This window comes from Ascaphus truei, chromosome 9 (assembly GCF_040206685.1).
Source record: "Ascaphus truei isolate aAscTru1 chromosome 9, aAscTru1.hap1, whole genome shotgun sequence".
NCBI classification, from domain to species: domain Eukaryota; kingdom Metazoa; phylum Chordata; class Amphibia; order Anura; family Ascaphidae; genus Ascaphus; species Ascaphus truei.
In genome coordinates this window covers 51,306,911-51,316,494 of record NC_134491.1, presented here as the reverse complement: position 1 = coordinate 51,316,494, position 9,584 = coordinate 51,306,911, and the positions used below count along the sequence as shown (strand labels likewise).

Here is a 9,584-nt window from a genome sequence, read left to right as displayed (position 1 = left end):
AGCTGCGTTTCCATTTTTATTCTTCAAGAACACATCGAACAAAATGTATAGAAGGGAGAAAGGGGTGTATAAAAGAAACAAGACAAATAACTCCATTGATTTGCTTACTTGGTTTCAAGAAACAAAACACTATTTTAAAAATAAATATATTAAAGGTCACACACGGTCAGTATTTTTAACCAACATAAACAACCCCAGAGCACGGTTAGGAATATAAAAATTGCCGCGTACGTAAAGGAAATCTGTGGCCACAGTACAGAAAGCAGCATGCTAAAATGACCGTGGCATATTTATTTTAAGCAGCGTTGACGTGCTAGGTTATTTTATGGCTTATAAGCAGCTTCAACCCTCTACATAATACTGCACAAGGACAACGGATGTGATGCAGACAAGCAGAGTATCTGAGTGCTGTGGTTTCATTCATACGAATAAAAACAATGGTAAAAGCATATGTGCAAGAGTCAGCCTGTACCAGAGGCAGCGTCCAAGAGGGGAAACAGAGAAGTGTTCAAGCAGTGTAATCAGACTGATATACACGTAGGAAAATGCTGATATGGTTTCATCGTACCCTCAGACAGTTCATAGCTTTTTCGGTGACGTTTATGCACTCTGCCGGCATTCCCACTAATGTCCGCTGCCTTCTTCCAAACGTATCCGTGACGGGTCAGTAAACTTGGCAGTTAGTAAGTAGAACAGGGCAGGTGTTGGTACCAGAGCTAGGAGAGGTAAGTCCCTTTCAAACTTGTCCACTCTTGAAATTGAGATGATTCCATATGCGTGAAGTAACCAGTGGCTGAAAAGAACAACCAGGCGTTTCTTCCTCAGTCGAAGATCCTTAAAGGACTTGGGGGGAGGGGGGGAAAAAACAATACCGTAAGCATCTTGAAATTCTAGAAAAGAGTTCAAAATAGTTGTACTTGAACTACCGGAGGTTGAAGGCTAAGGCCCGGGCCATAGAGGGGTGGGGAGAGCGGAGGCGCGCTAACGCTGAGGCTCGCCTGCTTCAGTCAGCGCGATTGTACGGACTTACAGGCGAGCCAGCGTGCGCGAAGGGAGCCGGGGGGAGGTGGTTGGAGGCGGGGCAGTGACGTCGCTGGGCCAATCGCCCGCGACGCACTGACGTCAATGTCACGGCGCCAACGTCACGGCGCCGTGACGTTGACGCTGCTGTGCTGTGATTGGAGGTTTTCAGCCGACAGCGCGCTGAAAAACAGCTTGGCGCTCGGCTGAAACCTCCAACTCTTCAGCACGCCTGCGGACTCTCGCGTGAGCCCCTTTCAAGGCATCCTCATTGAGGATGCAGGGGCTCAGCGCGGAGCGTCTGTCTATGGACTCAGCCTTAGATGAATTAGTTGAGGCCAGAAACTTAAGTCAAGCGTGTACGAAAAAACAATAACATTCATGAAGTAGGATTAGGCTGCGCTTATAGTGCCGGTGTGGCAAAACAAATGTATTGCCGCCGTCGCGTGCGCTTATAGTAAGCGCGACGTGACGGAGCGACGCGAATTTCTGAAGCCGGTCAAATTTGATTTTTCAGAGGCTGTCGCCACACGTGATAGCCTCTGAACCAATCAAAGACCTGGTTGTCCGTGACGTCACCGGAAAGCGAATTACAACTTTCGCTAGCGGCGACGGGTGACGTCATCCGTCGCACGCACTATAAGCGTGGCCTTAGGCAGCGCCAAATACATTTTATCTTGGGGATAACACCTTAAAAGTGAATTATTAATATTCTACGAAGTCTGTGAATGAAACTACTGTATTTGTAAGTCAACAAGTTCACATGTGCAAGAACAGGGTGCTCAACTCCAGTCCTCAAGAAACCACCCCCCTCCCCAACAGGTCAGGGTTTGGAGGATAGCCCTGCTTCAGCACAGGTTGCTCAGTCAAAGACTGAGCCACCGATTTTCCCAGCTTCAGCACAGGTGGCTCATCCACAAAACCTGCATACAATAACTCCCCAAAGGGGAAAGACCGGTGCACAGCGTCAGTCGTGGGGTGAAGAATTCCGAAGGATTTATTTATATAAAAAGAGTTCTTTGATAAAGCACCCTGCGTGTGAAACGCGTTAGAGTGACTGAATCAGTATTGTTCTGTCCATGTTTTTATATAAATAAATCCTTCTGAATTTTTCACCCCACGACTGACGCTGTGCTCCGGTCTTTCCCCTTTGGGGAGTTATTGTATGCTGATCTACCCATACCAGGGAGCACGCAGACCAGAGGATCTACATGCTGTTTTGAGATTGCAGGCTGCTGGCCACCGTATTGTATGCGTCACTACCCTACCCGGCAAATGGTGACCCGGAGCTGATCAGAGAGAGAGGCTGAGAGTCCCGTCGGAGCTCTCTGTCGACGGAGTGCTGTGCTGCAAAGACCGCTGCCGGAAGGAGTGGCAAGCGGGGATACGGAGACCCTACAACCCGACATCGCCAGTGCCATAAGAGATGAGCCAGTCGGGGTACACATCCGGATAATATACACGGAGTGGTTGAATTAACAGACCACCTGAGAAATAGTAATTACGATTCTCTCTACCTATCAGCCGGTCACCAAGCCGTGAGTAACTCTCACTGAGAGAAAAAATCCTTTTAGTTTACAGCATAATTATTCCTCTGATCTATAAGACTGGTGAGAGACTTTTGAGCACCGGAATTAGGAGCCTTATGGCACTGATATTTACATCCACAAAACCTGACCTGTTGGGGGGCTTGAGGACTGGAGTTGAGCTCCCTGTTGTAGAGTACTCATAGCACAAGATTAAAGGCAAGAGAATGTGAGGAAAAACATGGTAAATACAACATTCAAAGTCCACTCTTACCTCTATCTCCGAAGCAGACATATAAACAGCCAAGGTGATTAAAGATAGCACCAGAATGATGAATGGAAACGCATAATCTTAAAAAAAAAACAAATAGATACGTGTCAAAATCAGGTTAAGGATGTCAGATTTCCTACACTCATCTCTGGAAATACTCTTCCCCTCTCTCTCTCGTGTTTTGTATATTCACACTTAATAAAGTCAGATCCGCAAAGTTTAAAGTGGAGAAAGAAAAGCTTGACATCCTGTAGATTTTGTTGTGGCACGCGCCCCTTTAAAAGTTACATAGTTACATAGTAGATGAGGTTGAAAAAAGACGTAGGTCTATCAAGTTCAACCTATGCTAAATTTAGACAACAGATACTTTATCCTATATCTATACCTACTTATTGATCCAGAGGAAGGCAAACAAAAAACCCCATTAAGGGGAAAAATTAATTCCTTCCTGACTCCAAGAATTGGCAATCAGATTTCTCCCTGGATCAACATCCTTCCCATGTTTACTTATTTGGTATATCCCTGTATACTTTTTCCTTTCTAAAAAGATGTCCAACCTTTTTTTGAACAAATCTATTGTATCTGCCATCACAGTCTCCATGGGTAATGAATTCCACATTTTAACTGCCCTTACTGTAAAGAACCCTTTCCTTTGTTGCTGGTGAAATTTCCTTTCCTCCAACCTTAAGGGATGGCCCCGAGTCCTTTGTACTGCCCGTGGGATGAATAGTTCTTTTGAAAGCTCCTTGTATTGTCCCCGAATATATTTGTAGTTATCATATCCCCTCTTAGACGCCTCTTTTCTAATGTAAATAAATCTAATTTAGCTAGCCTCTCCTCATAAGTTAGATTGTCCATCCCCTTTATTAATTTGGTAGCTCTTCTCTGCACTCTCTCTAGTTCCATAATGTCTTTTCTCAGGATTGGTGCCCAAAATTGTACTCCATATTCAAGGTGTGGTCTTACTAATGCTTTGTAAAGGGGCATGATTATGTTTACTTCCCTTGTGAAAGTGTGAATATGTATTGTAATACTCATACTCCATATTAGTGTACACTTTTATGCTTTGCAATGTGTTGTAGGGCGCTGTAGCAGCAAAGGCTTTAAAAATGTTGTCTAGCAGAGCTAATGCACGAAGGCTATTAAATGAGAGTAACTAACATCCACAAATTGTCCTAAAAACACAATTTAATCTTCCTTTTTTTAAACCGTGTCACTGTGTTTGACAATGTATATATACAGTGTAGGAGATATACAGATGAAATGACTGGGGCACGCTTAGTTTCTTCACAGGAGTCAGGATGTAGTTCTAATTTGTGACACTGGTATCAGAACGGCTCAAGCGATGGACATTCATCACGAATCCTTCTCACTTCTGCTTCTCTTGGAGCGGCACAAACCTGTTTACCGTTGTGTTTACACAGCAGTATAAAGAGGGCTGCCACTCTGCATCCCATGAACATAACAGGGGCTCAGGACCACAAAAGGGTGCAACACCTCAGCTCCCACTCATATGAATAGGTGTAAAGGCGTGCTAAAACTTCGCACCCTTTTGGGAATCTGGGCCTCAGTATTGCATTAATTTCATTTTATTGTTAATTTGTAAAGCTCCTAGAGTACATTTCTTTAGTGTTGAGGATATACTTTGAAAAGCATGCAGCTTGCCTGCAATGACCATTTGTACATGTATTACTGAGCTGATTTACATCAGTTCACAGTGGAAATTGTTAACAAGTCCTTTAGCAGCAAAAAAACAACATTAGCGAAAGCTGCTGAACCCATATTACTTACCCGACAATACATTTTTACAAAAAGAAAGATACAGATAAAATAGTGAAAGGCAGCTGCCGTGACAAGGTTCTCTCGACAAATGGGCCTTCTGACTTACATAGCAAACCACCTCCCACTGCCTGTAGCAGAGTTAGGATTGGGAAGAAATAAAGTGCTGCATAGATGCTTTTAAACCGATCGGACTTCCCCAATCCGCAGGCAATCTTCTTTATCAGAAGAGGTCTGAGAATCATCATCAATACCAAGCAGAGTGCGTAGTATATGAATACAATTGTGTACCTGTGGGGGAAAACATGTTCCTTTGTGACATATAACACAAGTGTTCATATTCAATGCTCTTTATAAACATATTGCAAGTTCTAATACAGGGGTGGGCAGCTCCAGCCCTAAAGGGCCACCAACAGGTCAGGGTTTCAGGATATCCCTGCTTCAGCACAGGTGGCTCAGTGAAAGACAGAGTCACTGATTGAGCCACCGAAACTGTAGCAGGGATATCCCCAATACCTGGCCTGTTGCTGGCTCTTGAGGACTGGTGTTGGTCACTCCTGGTCTAATATAATAACACTTATTTGAGACATGTCAATGTCTCCTAAACATCTCGAGATGTCACAATTCTACGTTGAAACATTTCAATAACATTTGGGTAAACAACTGTCAGACAATAGAAAAAATAGCATTTGCTAAACAGCGCAATTACAGCATAAATTCATTTAGCGCAACAATCAATAAGAGCACCACAAATACACACGTACGTTCTTTTATATTGCTCTCTAATCAATTTCTATAATGTCTCAAACTATTCCTCAAATTTCATTACAAATATAAAACATTTAAACAGGCAACATTTTACAGACTATACTCCTAGGCTAGGGGCGGCCAACTCCCGTCCTCAAGGGCCACCAACAGGTCAGGTTTTAAGTATATTCCTGCTTCAGCACAGGTGACTGCACCACCTGTGCTGAAGCAAAGGATATTGTTAAAACCTGACCTGTTGGTGACCCTTGAGGACTGGAGTTGGCCACCCCTGGCCTGGACAGAATTGAATGCATGTTTGTGGCACTACTAAAAGGAGGTACAGTACTTGCAGAACGGGACTACAGAAGGTAGTAAACTCACAGGGGATAGACCGCTTCATGGGTGCAGTGCAGGGTAGTGATGTAATCTGGGCTTGGATTGTACAGCATTGTGTACCAATCGGAAAGCATCTCGACGCGACACGAGCGGATGTGCAGAAATCCGATGGGTTCGCTCACGAGTAAAGAAATGAGAGCAGCTGCAGTGCATTCAAACAAGGCAGTGATATGCTGGAACAGTGCGCTGGAACTAAGCGGGAGATAAGGATATGCATGCTTTATTCTCAATGGCAGTACACACACACACACAATCTGATTTTCAAATCTTTCGCGCAGTTCGATAGGGGACTTGGAAATACCAGACATCACATGAATATAAAGAACGGTGCAGTTAAACTAGAACATTTTACAGATACAACTGATGCTGAATGTTTTCTTACAATAACCTGTCTGAGACATTTACATGTATCAGACAGGTCTGCAACCCTGCCTTTCCTCTTAGCATACAATGCTTCCACTGCAGCCAGGGATTCTGGGAAATGACATGCAAATGAGCACACTGTCACCTTTGACTTCATACCCATGGACCCCTATAAGCTTATGCCTGCCGCATTACACAGCTTTTCAGCACAGCCTGTGTTAAAGCAGTGCAGAACCAGTAACCCTACTCACAGACAGCTGTTGTCAACTTTTTGGGTCTCCAGTGCCAGGGTGGGTTTGAAATATGAATAATGGTATCAAATCTAAAGGATTACAATTTTTATTTTTTTCAATCAAAGAAGTTAGTAAAATATTGCCTACCTTTTTTTTCCTGAATACCACTCAATGAAGAACCAATGTAAAACTATTGGCAACATGGCCATGAACCCTAAATATAACCAGTCGTAAAGTTCAGGAGACTCCGTGCACTGCCGACAGATTTTTGCATCACCTGTCGCCCTCTGACCTCTTGGGCAAACCTGAAAAATATAAAACATATAAATTCTCATTACGAAAATAAAACCAAAAATCAGAGAGCAGGGACCATCGCAGTTCAGTTGAGCCATTTTATTCATTGGTAACTTAGATTCATAGGGAAACTGAGTGGATATTTATAAAAAGAGTTACATGCAAGATCATTTTAGTGAATAATGGATAATAATCTTTAAATATTTGTGACTTTGACTTTCCCTATGGTATCCCTGGAATGATGGAACGCTGCTGATCTATTTTCACTGATCCCACAGTCTTTTCAAACAGTATAACACAGGGGCGCTCAACTCCAGTTCTCAAGCCCCAACAGGTCAAGTTTTTAGGATATGCCAGCTTCAGCACAGGTGGCTCAAACCTTCATTTATACACACACACCGACTACAACGTCTGTAGGTTTATATCTTAGTTTTAACTTTTCAAACAATTAATTTCCGTTCCCGAGGCATCAGAACCGCAAGATGTGCAGACAGCATGGGAAACGGAGCACATATAAAGATAAAGATGCCTTTCCCTACAGACATTCCCTTCCTGTGTTCAAAGACCTATTTGGCTGCACAATGTACCATTAGTTGATCAAATCTGATTGTATGCTAAACATTTTGAAATTAAGACTCTTTCTACATTCATCACTTGGGTTTTCAGAGCAGTTAATCTTTTTAACATAACCAAAGATTGAGAGAAAGTGCTGAATGGAATAAGGCAGCTAAATAAAGTGCTCACCCCACAGTCTCCATAGATTTCAGTCGTCCCATTCAATGCAAGAACAGGTTTTCCACAGTAAATTCCAAAGCACGGTCGATGTATGTCCACAGCTGGAAATAGACGAAGCACACTATAAAACAGGATCAGATATAGTTTATGTATACGTAAGTCATGAAATATTGAACATTGTCTCAGCCCCTAAGGTTTTGCGAGGTGTCTCATGGCGTCCACCATTTTTGTTTGTTTTTTAATGGGGGATCCGAGGCAGTATAACGGATCCCTGAGCCTGTGTGGGGACTACACACTTAATAAGGCCTCAAACTGCACCGTAGCTTACCAAGCGTGTGTTCCCCCCTCCAGCTCAGGACACTACACTGCTTGGGATTGGTCAAGCAGTTTTGTCACCAATAGTCAGATGGGTAGCAATAAAATTAATTAGGGGTTTGCAGAACAAATATTTTCTGGCAGGGGGTGTATATGCAATCCACTCCCAATAGGGACACAGTCTCACATAACACAACTAATTCAACATCTGCCCAAGTTAAAGAGGATAACTAGGATACAGAAATATGAGAACATTCAATAACATGAATAAGTTATAAGCATATACAGATTTCCCTACATTGTCATAACATAAAGATGAAATAAATCACTATAAATAGCATGAAAGGGTTATAGAAATATGCACACAAAAAAAAGTTTATTTTAGAGTATAGGGATGATGGATGATGAAAAGTAGCTAAGGAATGTGTGCAGAATGCGAGGCTGAAGGAGTGGCTCATTCATGAAGTGAGGGCCCTTCTTGTGATCTTGGGAAAGTCACTGTGTCCCTCAGCCACCGAAATTAGAATGTAAGCTCTATGGGGAAGGGACTCTGTCTGCAAAATTCTATGTGCAGCGCTGCATACACTGTCAGTGCTACATAAGAAAATAAATATATTTTATGTAGGGAAATCAAAGAGTGACTCATCATGTGGTTATTTGCATGTTTACAGCCAGTAATCTGATATCTGCCCTCCACTGAAACAGGATCTGCCAAGGTCAGTTTAATATTGAACATATTCTTGAATGTTTTTTTTATACTACATTTTATAAACGTATAACGTTGCTGACCCCACAGCACACTGGTTCGTCAACGTTTCACATATTACGCGGCCCCCTCCTCAGAGGAGCCAGTAACGCACTGCTGTTCTGTAATGTTTGCACGGTCAGTAATCTCTTCAGCAACATCACAAAGCCACAATGCAGAGATTCAGTAAACCCCTTTGCAGTATAAAGGTATCAGCAGGTTGTAAAGAAGCTATATGCGCTGCTTGTTTTTTTGGGGGGGGGTTCCTATTATCTTCGGGGTTCTGGGATCCTAGACAGTTCAACAACTATGCTCCCAATTCTGATTAACCACTGGGTCAGGGGTGGCCAACTCCACTCCCCAATGGAAACCAACAGGTCAGGTTTTATGGATATCCCTGATTCAGCACAGGAGGCTCAATTAGAACTACTGTGTGTCAGACACTTTCAGTGTGTGTGTGTGTGTGTGAGAGTCAGACACTGTCAGTGTGTGTGTGAGAGTCAGACACTCTCAATGTGTGTGTCTGTCAGTGTGTGTGTGTCTGTCAGTGTGTGTGTGTGTGTCTGTCAGTGTGTGTGTGTGTGTGTCTGTGTGGTGTGTCAAACAGTGTCAGTGTGTGTGTCAGACAGTGTCAGAGTGTGTGTTTGTTTGTGTCAGTGTGTTAATAAATGTGCCAGACACTGTCAGTGTCAGTGTGTGTGTGTCAGTGTGTGTGTCAGACACTGTCAGTGTGTGAGTGTGTGTGTGTGTGTCAGACACTGGCAGTGTGTGTGTGTGTGTCAGACACTGTCAGTTTGTGTGTGTGTGTCAGACACTGACACTGTCAGTGTATGTGTGGTGTGTCAAACAGTGTCAGTGTGGTGTGTCAAACAGTGTGTGTGTTTGTTTGTTTGCGTCAGTGTGTTAATAAATGTGCAGTGGTGTGATAGAGTACGAGAAGCGCACTGGAGGTAAGCAGCATTTCCCAACCCTCCGCTGCTCCCGCACTATCCGGCACTCACCCATCTGACCTGCTCTCCTCACTTTCACCCACCAGCACACAGCACCTCAACGACCACTTCCGGGTGTTAGTCCCATGAACGTCATGACGCAGCGAGCAACGTCTGAGGGAACTGAAGCACGAGGCGTCATGTTAGATTCGGGAAAAAAAACTTTTTTTT

General features: G+C 43.4%; 1 protein-coding gene across 2 annotated transcripts; it reads right to left on the bottom strand.

The window, feature by feature from the left end:
* Positions 1-3: 3 nt before the first annotated feature.
* JKAMP (JNK1/MAPK8 associated membrane protein) lies at positions 4-9,511 on the bottom strand. Of its 2 annotated transcripts, none has more exons than XM_075614808.1 (7): positions 9,426-9,511; positions 7,374-7,465; positions 6,483-6,640; positions 5,725-5,931; positions 4,706-4,887; positions 2,821-2,897; positions 4-843 (listed from the first exon to the last, which is right to left on the bottom strand). In XM_075614808.1, exons 1-7 carry the CDS (start codon positions 9,427-9,429, stop codon positions 625-627), a joined length of 939 nt encoding a protein of 312 aa, XP_075470923.1. In that variant the 5' UTR covers positions 9,430-9,511; the 3' UTR covers positions 4-624. The 2 variants fall into 2 exon arrangements, with proteins under 2 accessions (XP_075470923.1, XP_075470924.1); XM_075614809.1 differs by having other exon boundaries at positions 7,374-7,485; positions 9,426-9,487.
* Positions 9,512-9,584: the final 73 nt, after the last annotated feature.

Coding starts and splice junctions, on each gene's coding strand:
- JKAMP (XM_075614808.1), bottom strand. Junction 5,932..6,482: donor TGGTATTCAGGAAAAAAAAG/GTAGGCAATATT, acceptor TCTCCCGCTTAG/TTCCAGCGCACTGTTCCAGC. Junction 4,888..5,724: donor CATGAAGCGGTCTATCCCCT/GTGAGTTTACTA, acceptor TTTCCCCCACAG/GTACACAATTGTATTCATAT.